Raw genomic sequence first — 13,847 nt, forward strand, 5'->3', positions numbered from 1 at the left:
AAACACAACCTTTCTACCTGAGATCTTGACAGCTCAGGTTGTTGTGGTTCAAGAAACCCTTAGAACCAGCAGCTGAGGAGAAAAAAAATCCTTTTTATTAAATGCTACAAATAAAAAAAAAAAAAAGTATACCTTATGGAGACAGTGACAGAGTGCCATGCAAAACACCAGTATGGAGATCTCGCTCAGATGATGATAAGGCATTATAACGGGTTTACACCTTTTTTTCCTCCTCCTAACGCCTAAACCAATGATTGGGTTACACAATTGTCAAAATATTTCCGTGACTGGCTATTTAATTTAAACAATTATTCCAAGTGGCTATATGTAAATTCGTTCTCGCTGAGTATTCTAATGCTATCTATGATCTTGCAGTGTCAGCATGGCCTTGGTGTATTCTGAACATACACTGTGGCCCAGTAACTTTTCCAGCTTATACGGTATTTCATTTATCACATTGTCTTCTGTGATGTTTTGTCTGTCTAGCAAAAGCAAAGCACAAAGCAAGCGTAAGTGCTACAAAATAATTATGAGCAATTATGATCAAAAACTTAGGAGAGCAAGAATGACTCCTCCCTGTGTGGCATGCCAAAAAGTGTTTTACTGGTTCTTCACCACTCTCTCTCATATGTCGTTATGTTTTTAGGAGGGTCCTTAGTACAATCATGAAGGTCCTGCTGCCAGAAGGCCCACAGAAGGCCCAGCGTCATGCCACAAGCCAGCAAGGTTACCAGGTACATCCTGAAGAGAAGCACATCCAACACATAGCCCACCTGCAGCCACTCGTTGCCCATGGACTGGTCCTCCCACTGCCTTCTCAGCTGCTGACGGATGGCCAGGATCTCCTGAAGGATATGGTCTACCACAAGGGTACCCTCCTGCTGAGGCTTCTCGTAGTCCTTGAGGTCTTCATGGCTGTAATGGCTAACTTTGGCTGCAAGATGAGAAGAAACCCCTCTTTAAATCTGACTAGAGATAACTCAGTTGGTAATTGAAACAAGCAAATATTTTGTTCAATTTTTATTTAATTTCCGGGGGGGAAATGTTGAAACGTTTGACATTTTGCCCTAGCTATTATGAATCTCAGTCAATCAGAAGTGCCACTGTGCTGATGCTCAGCAAGCTCCCTAGCAGGGGTCATACTGTTGTATTTATTTATTCATATCAAATCATTTATATTCTGCTGACACAATGTTCTCATTTGTATATATAAAACATGAATGTTTTATATGAGAAAATTTGATCACGTCACCCCTCTTCTCAAAGAACGGCATTGCCTACTGGTTTCATTGTGCCAACAATTCAAAATAGGATGGCTTACTTTTAAGGCTGTTCGTTGGGGAAGCCCACCATATCTTGCTAATCTCTTACAGCCATATTTGCCTAATCTTATTCTGAGATCATCTCAGAATGAGCTATTAAGAATTCTATCTCTTAGGGATATTAAATTAAAATAGATGAGGGAAATGGCTTTTTCCTGTTTCGCTCTCACTTGCACTTCGGCTGGAGAAAGATTTCAGTAAATTTAGGAAAAGCAGTGCGCACGAGGCCTGGCCACGCGCATACCCCTTTTAAAATCGGGCCTTTAATTAGGTCTTATATCCTTATATCCTTACTGGTAGATTTTAAAAGGCCTATGCACGCCAAAGTCGGGAGATCTGTGTGTGTCTCTGGCCAGCACGCGCCACACGTATTTTAGAAAGTGGCTGTGTATCCGTGTATCTCCTGGTACGCGCACAAATGCAAAAGACCAAAAATGGGTGGGATGTGAGCGGAGTCTGGGTGATTCGAATCTGTAATTAAAAATGTGTGCGTAAATTGGCGCACAAGCGAGCGCCAGAGTCCCCTACCGCATAACTTTACTTCTGCTATGGAGGAGGTATAAATAGAAAAACAAAAAAACCTAGGCTACTCAGCAGGATTTCAAGTGTCTGGGCAAGTAGGGTAAAAGAGAGGTTAATTTAACGGGGGGGGGGGGTAAAGAAGTGTTATCATTTAACTGGGAATGGACTGGGGAAATGGGTATTGCTGTCATGCATATATTTTACAAAATCCCCCCACTTTCAGTGGGGGGGAGATGGCCTGCCGATTTTATGACATGCACACATATACGCGCATATGTTATAAAATGGATGCGACCATTTACGCGCACCTGCAAACATGTGCGTCCACACAGCAGAATGAAAGTTACTGTCATATCTTTTATGTTTTATAAAATTATTTTATGCTGTTACTTACTGAATTATATTGTATGTTTTATACTATGCTGTTTATCATTTTACTTTTATTTTGGTTTATTTTTAGACTCTTATGTTTATTAATTTTTATCTGTATCTTGATGTTATTTCACTGTACATCGCATTGGTTCCCTAGGGAAGAAATACGATTAATCAAATACATTAAACTAACTAACTAATACAGGATGGATAGCTGAAGAGCAAACTTTCATCAGAGACCTGCGCAATCATCATACATAAAACATGAACACAACACAGACAATTGAAGAGCCCCCATGCAGGCATCACACTGGAAGAGAAGCATTTTTAAAAGGAGAATAAAAATGGATTCCCTTTAATTTTACAAAAGGTGTTGATAATGTAGAACATTTTAGAACAAAAACTGAGAACTAGGAATCAGACTAAATGTGACATCAGTATAATTAGTGAAGAGGCAGATTGATTTCACATTTGAAGGTGAATTTTCTAAAGGTTGCATGTCTAAAATTAGGACTTACATGTCTAAAATAGAAACATGGTGACAGAAAAAGACCATATAGCCCATCCAGTCTGCCCATCCGTCCAATTTATCTAGCCCTTACAATTCCCATCACTCCCTCAGAGATTCTCTGTATTTATCTCATGCTTTCTTGAATTCCATGCATCCATCATGCTCTCCATAAAGAAATATTTCCTAAGATTACTCCTGAATCTACCCCCTTTCACCCTCATCCCATGACCCCTTGTTCTAGAGCATCCTTTCCATTGAAAGAGGCTTACCATCTGCATGGAAGTCTTGGAGGTATTTAAAAGTCTCTATCATTTCTCCCCAATCTCGCCTTCCCTCTAGGGTATATGTATTTAGATCTTTAAGTCTATCCCCATTTGCTTTAGAACAAAGCCCACCGACCATTTTAGTAGCCATCCTTGACTGACTCCATCCTGTTTATATCATTTTGAAGATGTGGTCTCCAGAATTGTACACAGTATTTCAAGTGAGGTCTCACCAGGGATATATTCAGAAGCAATATCACCTCCCTTTTTCTGCTGACCATTCCTCTCCTTATGCAGCCAAATATCTTCCTGGCTTTTTCAATTGCTTTATCCACCTGTTTGGCCACCTTAAGATCATCAGATACAATCACACCAGATCCCGCTCTTCTTTGGTGCTTGGAAGAGTGTAACTCTCCTTTGTTTTTTTTGCTGCCTAAAAAGCCTGTACTGGCGAATCTATTTTATAAACCCTTAGATACACACAGTCGGGATTTGTGAGCAAAATACACATCTAAAAAAAGGGGCAGCCCAAGTGTGTTCCTGGGCAGGACCAACATTTGCCTGTGTAAATTGCTATTTTACAACCTGCCAAAGTGACGAGGAAAAGTCTCTTTTACTTACATATATTTACATATGGTCATTATCTGGAGTAAGTGAGAATAAAAATCTTTTTAATGCCAAATAGTGACTCTGTGAGGCATCTGGGTAAACTGGAAGCCGAATTGCTAAAACTGATAATTTCCTTCATGTGTGCATGTTTTAAAATTCCCGGTCTTGCACATGTAAAAGTCTTTAAAAGTGCTACTTAGCCATCTAAGTAGCATTTTTTTTTTGAGACTTATTCAGCTAGTTTTACACATGCTGTAGGGCATATTTCCACATATTTTACATCATGTTTGTGCAGTTCCGCACACAGTATAAAATATATGTGCTTGAGCATGTGCACCCCTATACATTCATATATGGGCACACGAGTGCACATTTTAAAGTTATCCTCCCTTATCTAATTCCTAGTTCTTCTTAACTCTGTAAGTCCTATTCTTTAAACTTATCTGTGGCCTATTCCAGCTATACACTTGCCCCCATCCTCCCTACCTGTGCTGGTGCTGTTTTCCTTCTGCAGGGAAAGCTCTGAGCTTTGTGTCTGTATTCCTTTCTTAGCCCGGATGCAGAGTAAGACCGCAAGTTTCTCCAACACCAAGCGTTTCATCCAGCGGGGGACGTGTGGCTGCAGGTTCTGCTTATGCACTAGCTGAACTATTACAATTGACTCAGTCAGACTTAGCACCAGCAGCGCCAGACATACTGCAAAATATACCCCTGAGAAGACAGAGAAGGATCTTAGTTGGCATGTCAAAGGGTGCATGCATCTAATTGCACGGGTTATTGACCTTCCACCGTTTAATGTCTATCACGGTGGTTTATGATCCCTTTCCCTTCACTACCTTAGGGTGAAGGTCAAAAGGTGCATATTGTCAGTTGTAGGAACTCATACAACCCCTACCTATCAGCGGAGTTCCCGTAGCAGTTGCAGGGAGAATATCGGACACGATGATCAGGAAGACTGAGTAGCCCAGCAGGAGGGTGATTTTGAAGGAAATTCGTTCTCCGCAATCCGGTGGAAGGTAGAAACCAATTACGTCCATCAGCAAGAGGAACATACTGGGGAGAAGTAGATTCACCACATAGAACAGGGGTCTCCTTCTGATGATGACCTGCCAGTGGAGAAAGAAAGGGAGAGCTGCGTCAGTGTGCAGAGCAATGATCCAGCCTGACCTGATGACCCCAGGGAAAATTGCCCTTCAGTTGGAATCTGCTGACATGCCACCGCTGGTTTGCACGATAAAGAATGCAGGATGCATTGACAGTAGGCAGAACGCTAAAGGAGTATGCGGTGCCCCCAACAATACTGAAATGTCACCAGAAACTGAAAACTGCAATGTTTCTTATTGACTCACTTTTCTGAAAACTGGTTCAAGACTCGCTGCACTAGAAGGCTCTTGGCTATAAGATCAGAAGGAGCCTGCAAGATTCCATAGTCTCCTAACCAATTTTATCAATACCACTCTATCTAGGGTTGCCAAATCCATCCCAGGTCGACTGAACAGGCTGATCCAATCCTGGTTTTTGTCTCATTGCATGCATGTGACTGCTGAAGTTGGTGGTGCACCAGAAAATGTCACAGCAACTCTGAAAGCCACTGCGATTGCACTATGAGTGTATCACAATCCCAGCAGAAGGGAAAGGGGTTTCTGAAGGTACCAGGTTGGGGGAAGGAAGAAGAGGTGGCATTACTTGCACAATTTGCCAATTTGAGGGGAAGCCACACAGTGGACCACTACCATCTATATTCTTGGAGGGGTTTGAGGAAGTGATGTGGGGCTGGTTTGGGGGTCGGGGAATTGGGCCACTGACCTACACATCACTTTTTTATTTGTTTCACTGCCTATATTCTTTTGAATGTAGCTGGTTAAGTCTAAAATTATGCAGGAACACATTCCTGGATAAGTTTAGACAGGTTAAGTACTGGGGATTAGGGATGTGCTTTAATTTTTAATGACATAGGCCATGTCAACGACATTCCCTATTATGTTTCATATCATTTCTAAATTGAAACAATAAAAAAAATGTACAAAACTTTGTGGGGTTTTTTTTTAAATTTTTCATTTAGGGCACAGTAGCTCAAAATAGTATGCATTAAATGAAAATGTAAAACAAGAATGGAAGAAAACCTAACAAAAAAATGAAAAAGGGGAGGGGAAACAAAGCAAAGGTGAACGAACTGAAAATTCTATCAATGCACATCCTACTGGGGATATTGAAAATTTGTCATTTAGCCGGTGTGGGATAGTCAAGTAAACTTTTAAGCTGGAGACGGAAGGCACACTAACTCCAGCCTTCTTTTTTTTTTTTTATTATAATGTAATCTTTATTAGCATTTTAAGCTGACAACAAAAATCATCAGAAAAAAATAAGATGTAGTATCAATTATGAGATAATTATAAGGAACCAACATCATCTTAGGTATAAGATCCCTAATAATACATCCTCTAGTCCATATTAACAAAAAAGAGGAGATTAAAAAAAATAAAGCAAAACAGGTAAATCCAAAAAGAGAGGAGGAGAAGGAGAAATATTGACATGTGAATGCTTTATACATGTATATATATATATATCCCCATCTAACAATTACAGCCAATATTTAACCTGACTAGGTGGTCTGTGTCAAAGAAAACAAAGTTATATCGTTGATATAACACCAGGCATTTGCACAGTTATTTAAGAAAAAATATTGCACCCACTGCCAAAACTCTTTGCTTTAGTAGTAAAAACTGCGGCCGCCTTTGGGTTGCAACCGAGATACCAGGAAAAATTAAGATCTTTTGACAACAAAACAGGAAATTTTTACAAGAGAAATGTTTGCAGAATAGCATTTCTTCATCCTTTCCTAGACAAAAAGAGACCAGCGGAGAAGCCTTTACAGCAATATCTACAGAGGAGTCCAAAAACATAGATAGGCTTTGCTTATTGATAGTCAACTGATCTAATGCACCTTCAACCGCATTTACAATTATTTTACTTTTTGGCAGATAATATTCATATGATCACTTTGTTTTTATTTTGCGATAAGCAAATACAACAAGGGTGCTGGAGTGTGTTGTTTTCTTACACACTCCTCAGCCAACGAGTAAAGGTATCCAACAATATAACAATGTACCACTTCCAATCCTTATAATTTTATCCTCTGTGTATCCCAAAATCTCACACAGATATATATTTTTTTTTACCATTTCAATAGGTGATAGTAAACGAATCATTGGGAAATTTAAAAATTGTAAATTTTTCCTTTTATATATTCTCCATCTTCTCTAAACGATTTGAAGTAGCCAGGTTATATTTAACAATATTTGTTCTCAAGGCTTGATCAGCAGCTATAGACAGTTTAACCTCAGAGAGGTCTTTTTCTGCTTCTCCAAGCCTCATGTCATGCTCTTGATACTTTAAATGAAAATCCTCAGCTAACTTGCCCATCTGCTCACTCAGCTGAAACAAAGACCTCTCCATTCTAGATACCATTTTCCAAATGCCAAGCAAAGAAATATTTTCAGGAACAGGAGATAAAACCTTCCCTGAAGCCATCCTCCTCCTCACCTCATTGTTTGGCATCTCTGATAAATGTTATAGTCGCGCTCACTATAACACTTAGAGGAGGGCTCGGTAGCTGGTTTCATAGGAGTTGAAGAGCCGATTGGACCTTCTCCAGCAGCCTGAGGCGAAGCCAGTAGTATAGCTCCAAATATTGTAGGTTATAAAGGTGGAGAGTAAAAGCATGGGCTAATGGAGGCTCCTCCAAATGGTAATGAGCCCCCCCCCTCCCCCCTAACTTGCCCATAGGTGCTGGGAGGGATGTCTGAATTACATGGTGATCCATGAGCCTTTGCATTAATGGTTCGATTACGGGAGTTTTCCCTTTTACGTTTCTTCCCCATATAAGATGATAAATATGGGGAAAATGAGTGAGAGGAAAAGGTTCTCCAAGCTGTGCCCATTACAGGCACGCCTCTCTTAACCACTCTGGGACCCCCTCAGATGATGTCACTGGTCCAATGGGGGCACATCTCTCCCAATGAACTCCTTGTCTCTACCCAGACGTCCCCCTAGTCTTCTTTCTTAAATATTCCAGCTTTACTTATAACAGCAAGCGCAACAAACAGGAAGCAAGAGTGGAGCCAGCCGTGGGAACCAGGACCTCACCGATAGCTGCTGAGGCCTGAAACTCTGCACTTCGTGAGCATGAGGCAGACAGTGGTAAGCTTGAAGATCGGGATCGTGCAAGTACGTCAGCTGCTATAGCACCAACACAAGGCACCTTTTTTTTTTTTTTTTTAAATAATGGGGTTCTGGCAGCCTATAAAGCCACAGAGTGTCCCTGAGGGAGAGAAAGAGACTATAAAGCTGAGTGTGGTACTGTGAGCGGTCTTTTGGCTGCCAGAGGACAGACCCAGGCTGGACTCTGGTGATTCTCTTATAAACTTAATGATTACAAACAGAAAAATAAAAAATAGAAACAGTCCTGTTTGCCTTATCAGTTTCAAAGCAAAGTTCACAATGCACTTCAAATCTGAGCAGTGCTGCTAACCTCTCCTAGGCTTCCTTCTATCCTCTAGGGCCTCCTCTCCCCTTCTTGGCCTGGCTAGTTATTCCCTCTCCCGAGGGAACTGCCCTGGACTAGGATTCTCCTGCTGCTAGAGAGCTTAAGACGGATATGGCCAGATCTCTAAGGAGTTCTGGGGTTTTCTTGCTTCACACTGAGCAGGAGGTCTGGAAGAACAAACTAAATGGGCCCTAGTGTGAGCTGTAATTTTGATTGTCCTGTTGATTTCTCTTAGATAATTAGAATTACGAGTCCATGGTTGAAATGGGGTAACACTAAGAATTGGCTCAATCTATTTTGAGTAAATTAACAACTCTATCCATCCCCTCCCACTCCTCCATGGTGAGGGAATGAACTCAGCCCTATACTACAGGGACATAAAAACCAGCATTGGACCAGCCTTTCGCAGGATCCGCCTTATGACACGTGTTCTTCACTGCCGCTGAACTATCGACACCTTTTTATTTGTCGGGGCTGGGTGGGAGCGTGTGTTAGTCCCTGAAAGGGGAGAGGCTAAGAGTGGCTGCCTTCTGTCTCCTCCTGCACATCTCCGGTGGCAGAGAATCCCAATCAAACCAAGGCCATTGAGGGTGATATCACTGTGGTGTGCTTTCCTCCCACATTCTGAATTTCAGAGCCCTTCCCTTTCTTATGTGAAAGAAAACTCTGCCGGTATTTACCAGGAAATTAGTCAAACCTTTCTCTGAAAAGAGCATTTTGGACATTTCAGCCTCCCCATAATGATGAAAACAAAATGTCACCTTCAACTCCTCACCACTACCACACACACACAATCACAATGCAATAAAACATGTTATTTAATCATTTGTTTAAAAAAAAAAAAAAAGTATATTATTTTGCTGGTGTAGATGGAGAGTTACTGAAGCTATTAGTAAGACAAGGTTAGCGGCTGTAAAATATGCAAGCTGCCCTGCAGATTTACAGGGTTAAGTTCTGCAGCTGGAAATATTATTGCCACCATGGTTTCTTATATCCAGTGTGAAAAATATCTTTTTACATTGACTGCTAGAAAAGAGGTACAGAAATAAAGGACTGACAATAGCTTTGGAGAGGTAGTGAAACAGAATTTATAACAGTGTCATAGGTGGAACTGACTGCTTAATTTGGAGATGGGTAAAGGGTAGGAGGTCAGCTTGGCAGGGGAAGGGGTGTTTGAACTTTCTCTCACCTACCCACTCGGATTGACAAGGGGGCATGTCTTTTCTTCCACCAACCCCCATTCAGTCTCTCTCACACACGTATGCACACACACACTCACTCTCTCTCTCCCCCCCCCCCCCCCAGCCCTGACCCCAGAACTCTCCTTCCTCCCTCACCCATGACTGGTTCTTCTATTAGGTGGTCATCTAGAGCTCCAAACTTTTGGGGCTGGCAAAACCTTTCAGGTGCTGCCTGCCAATTTTTAAGGCACAGCACCTCAAGAGAGAAGGTAATGGATGCTGAGTAGATGTGTGTGTATGTGGGGGGGGGGGGGGGGTTTGAGATAGAGAGGAAGATGGATAGGTGATGGAGTTGTGGAGAGAGGGTGCTGGATAGGTGAGAGTGGCTGTGGCACCTTGAGCAGTCTCAGAGAAACCAGAGGACAGATTCAGACTGGACTCTGGTATAAATATTTGCATAAATTCCTTTAATAGTGACAAAATTAAACAAAGCAGCTCTGCAGTTCAACAACCCAACAGTAATGTTATCACTGACAGTTTAGCAGTGGGTTCTCTCTCTAGGCTTTTCTCCTCTCCCCTGGGGCCTCCTGTTCCCTCCTGGGCCTGGCTAAATGTGCACCTTCCCATGGGCCTCTACCCAGACCAGGTTTGCCTGTTGCCCGAGGCTTAAGGTGGACTGGGCCAGATCTCTGGATCTGGTCCGTTAAGATATTCTGGTGCTCTCTTGTGTATACCCCTTCACAATAGGGTGGATAGAGAAAGAGAGAGAGGATTCTGGTCAGGTAGGGGATGAAGAAAGAGAATGCTGGGCACTGCAAAAAGGGGGCAAGGAAATTTGGGGCGATGCCGCTGTACTGAGCAGGGAGTGCAGGGAAGAAAGAGAAGGATTCTGGGTGGGGGAGAAGGAGGGAGGAGAGATGCTGGAAAAGGGGATAGAGAAGGGGATGCTTACTACTACTACGGACAGGGCACAAAGGGAGGGGGGATGCTGGAGGGAAAGGCTGAGAGATGGATGCTCAGTGGGGTGAGAGAGGGGAGCACTATGTCAGAGCTGCCCCCAGTAGACAGGTGTGTAAAGGGGACAGTGCGAGACTGCAGGTAACCCTAGGATGCCTAATTCCCTTGCACTGTCCCTGACGTCCCCCCCTTTCCTCCTCCCTAGACTGAATCCCACTAGCTTCAAACCCTCCCTTCTCCTTCCGTCCTGCATGAGATGACAAAAGTGCAGCCTCATCTTTTCCTTCTGGCAGATACAGGCTAGCACAAGTGTGGCCTCCTTATATTATTTTTGGATGGGGGGGGCGGGGGAGTCAGAACATCTCGCATGGCATGTATATGTCTCTCTATACTGTAAAAAAAAAAAAAAATGTAAGGATTCCAGGTGCGCATCATGGCATCAGTGAAGAAAATGCTCACTCAGAGCTGGGGGACAGGAAGGTGTTCAATGCCAACACAGGAGGCTTCAGGCAGCAGAGATGAGGGGCAGCAGACTCACCACCAAGGTGATGGCAGCAGCAGTGACAGATGAAAGGCTGGTGGGGTTTCTTAGGCCTCGCCAGCAAAAGAGGAAAGAGGCTTGGTGGCAGTGATGGACAAGCTTGAGGGGTTTCCCAAGCTTCTTCAGCAGCAAGAAGATGAGGTCTGAGGTAGGAGAAGGTGAGTGAGAAGGAAGGAAAAACATGAAAGGGTGAGTGAAGGAAAGAGAGGGGTCAGTTGGGAAAGACAGGAAGCCAAGGGAAGGAAGTGAATCAAAGGGAGGGGAAGGGAAAATGAGAGAGAGAGGTGAGAGAGATGCATGGAAGAGAAGGTGAGTGAAAGGGAAAAGAAGGGGGGAGAGAGGTGAGTAAAGCGAGCAGGTGTAATCTCTTCCCAGAGTTAGCTGGTTAAATGAAGACCAGGATCCTTAAAACCTGGGTCTACCTGTTCCCTTCTTGGAATGGAAGTAGAATCAGGACTGGGCGTCACCTGTACCCTTGTGTCACTCCCACTCCACTTACGCGGTATATCAGCTGGGCAAAGGAGTCACAGTTTTCCTCGAAAATGTTGTACTCGTGATACACTTTGCACAGTTCCCATTCCCCGTCGTTGTCTTCCTCTAGTTGTGGTTCTCTCCACACTGTGAGGTTGATGTCTTGTACTGTGGTGGTGAAGGAAAGGGCAGAGGTCAATGCTAGGCGTGGAGGTAGAGTCAGGAATATTTTTTTTTTTCCTTCTGGAACTACTGCCATGGCATAGCAGGGAGGACAGAAGTCTCTGGTCTCGTTTTACTCTGTGCTTGCACACCGTATATTTATCCCAGATCTCAGCAAGAAGACCATAGCCCAACAGTGTGGGAAACCAAGGTAAATTATAAATACATACTGGCCACATGGATAAGGTGATGCCTGCACGCAGCCTTTGCATGAATCTGATGCTCAGTGGCGTATGGTCAAGTCCTTTTAGGGATTCAGTGAATCCCCGAAAAGACTTGTCCCCTAAGGCGAGTTTCCAGAATCAGTGTCGGCAACCTTTCCCCACAGGCCAACTACAGCCACTGGCAGCGAGCTGGGGTGGGCCAGAGCCACTGTCAATCAGCCCTTGCAAAGTACTATCTTCTCCTCCTCTCTTTCCCCCCCCCCCCCTCCCCAGTTCAGACTGGAAAGGGAAGCTGGTAGAGGAGGAAGCAGCAGTAGGTAAGGCCTGCTCATCCAACTCCTACCAGCTGGAGATCAGGAAGGAGGAGGGAAAGAAGATTGGGGAAGGGTAGAAAGCAGGGGCGGACTGGCCTATCGGGGGGGATCAGGCATCCCCCGGTGGGCCGATCGCTCCAGTCACGTGGTCTGCCGTGAGCGGCCGTGACAGAGCCGTGCTCGGCAGACCACGTGATGTGTCCTGGGCCGGCCTGGGCGGCGAATACCTGGGCCGGTCGGACATCGTGAATCCACCACTGGTAGAAGGGGCAGATGATTCTTCCCTCGCTCCCCATCCCCCAGGTACAAAGACACATAGAAACATGACGGCAGAAAAAGACCATATGGCCTATTTAGTTTGCCCATTCATCCAATTAATTTTGCTTTATAAATCACATTACTTCCTTAGAGACTCCCTGTATTTATCCCATGCTTTCTTAAACTGAGATACTGTTTTTGTCTCTACTACTACAAAGCTGTTCCATGCATCCATCACCCTCTCTATAAAGAAATATTTCCTAAGATTCCTCTTGAGTCTACCCCCTTTCACCTTCATCCCTTGACCCCCTTGGTAATTATGTCATTTGAGTAGGAAGAGAGGTTGATAATGCTAGGGGGATGAGGGGAGAGAAGATGATGGTCTGCATTTACTGAATCCCCTACTAAGAATGTCATCGCATGCCATGCGACGCTGGTGATAGCAATAGTGCACTGTTCTTGGGAGAAGGTTAAATGCCTGCTGCAGAGAGAAGCCATGGATTGCTTTGCTGATTGATCTACTGTGCCAGGATTAAAAGAATACATGGATTTAAGGACAAAATGAAGAGGCCTGGCTTACATGATTAGAAAAAGAGAGTCTGAGTTTATAGCCAGCATAGTCCGATATGACATTGAGGTTCGTTCACGGCATGTGGCAAGCAAACCCATTTGGAAAAGCTAATGCCAGGAGAAAGTGTATAGCAGGTCTAAAATGACCAGACCTTGGGTACTTAAACTGGGAAGGAAAGAGGTCATCATGAAGAAACTAAAAATGCTTAGGGGCAGATTTTAAAAGCCCTATGCATGCCGGGCCTATTTTCAAAAGGCCCGGCGGCGCGCATGAAGCCCTGGGACGTGTGTAAGTCCCAGGGCTTGCAAGAAGGGATGGGGGCCGGAGCCGGAGCCTCCAGGCACAGCGGCCATTTGCCGCTGTGCCCGGGATCGCACGTCGGCACTTGGCCGGCACGAGCAACTTGCGCCCGCCCAAGGCAGGCGTAACTTGTAAGTTAATTTTTTTTTAGGGGGGGTTTAGCTTAGGGCTGGGGGGCGGGAGAGTTAGGGGCAGGGAAAGTGGTGTAGGGGGGTAGGGAACGGAGGAAGGCAGCGCAGCTCGCCACGCGCCGGGTAGCGCGCACAAATGTACACCGCGCGCATAGGTTTTAAAATCCGGCCCTTAGAGTAGGAGAGCAGGGCTGCCTAAATATCTTACAGGTTTGGTTTTTTTTCACAACATCGTAAAATGTCTTAATTGAAAACGTGAACAGGCTGTGATGTCGTCAGGCCGCCTTTGTCTTTATGGAGGGTACATTTCAAAAGGACTTCTGTGGCTAAAACTGTTTTATGGGCAGGAATGGACTTTTGCAAAACTGACCGCCTGATAGGAAGGTAAACTTAAGTGCGTAGGAGCAGAGGTATTTTGGGGGCATGGCAGGGTGCAGCTGGGGAGGGGTTCGGACCTGCACATTTTTTGGGCTTTTTTAAAAAAGTATGCGCTTAAATTTTTCAGGGAAAATTTGTGCGGAGGTAACATCCAGGTGCAACTCGCATGGGTAGGAAAGGCGAGGTTAATTTCCAAAGCGGACGAGTACATGTA

General features: G+C 44.2%; 1 protein-coding gene across 1 annotated transcript in view; it reads right to left on the reverse strand.

The window, feature by feature from the left end:
* Positions 1-611: 611 nt before the first annotated feature.
* The window catches only part of LOC115074298 (5-hydroxytryptamine receptor 3A-like), a 28,653-nt gene continuing 15,417 nt past the window's right edge, over positions 612-13,847 (reverse strand). Inside the window, exons 6-9 of the mRNA XM_029573620.1 lie at positions 11,324-11,463; positions 4,495-4,705; positions 4,086-4,310; positions 612-934 (exon numbers count right to left, since the gene is read on the reverse strand). Coding sequence (XP_029429480.1) covers positions 612-934; positions 4,086-4,310; positions 4,495-4,705; positions 11,324-11,463 — 899 coding nt within the window. The remainder of the gene's footprint in view (positions 935-4,085; positions 4,311-4,494; positions 4,706-11,323; positions 11,464-13,847) is intronic.

The sequence above is a fragment of the Rhinatrema bivittatum genome, chromosome 12 (assembly GCF_901001135.1).
Source record: "Rhinatrema bivittatum chromosome 12, aRhiBiv1.1, whole genome shotgun sequence".
NCBI classification, from domain to species: domain Eukaryota; kingdom Metazoa; phylum Chordata; class Amphibia; order Gymnophiona; family Rhinatrematidae; genus Rhinatrema; species Rhinatrema bivittatum.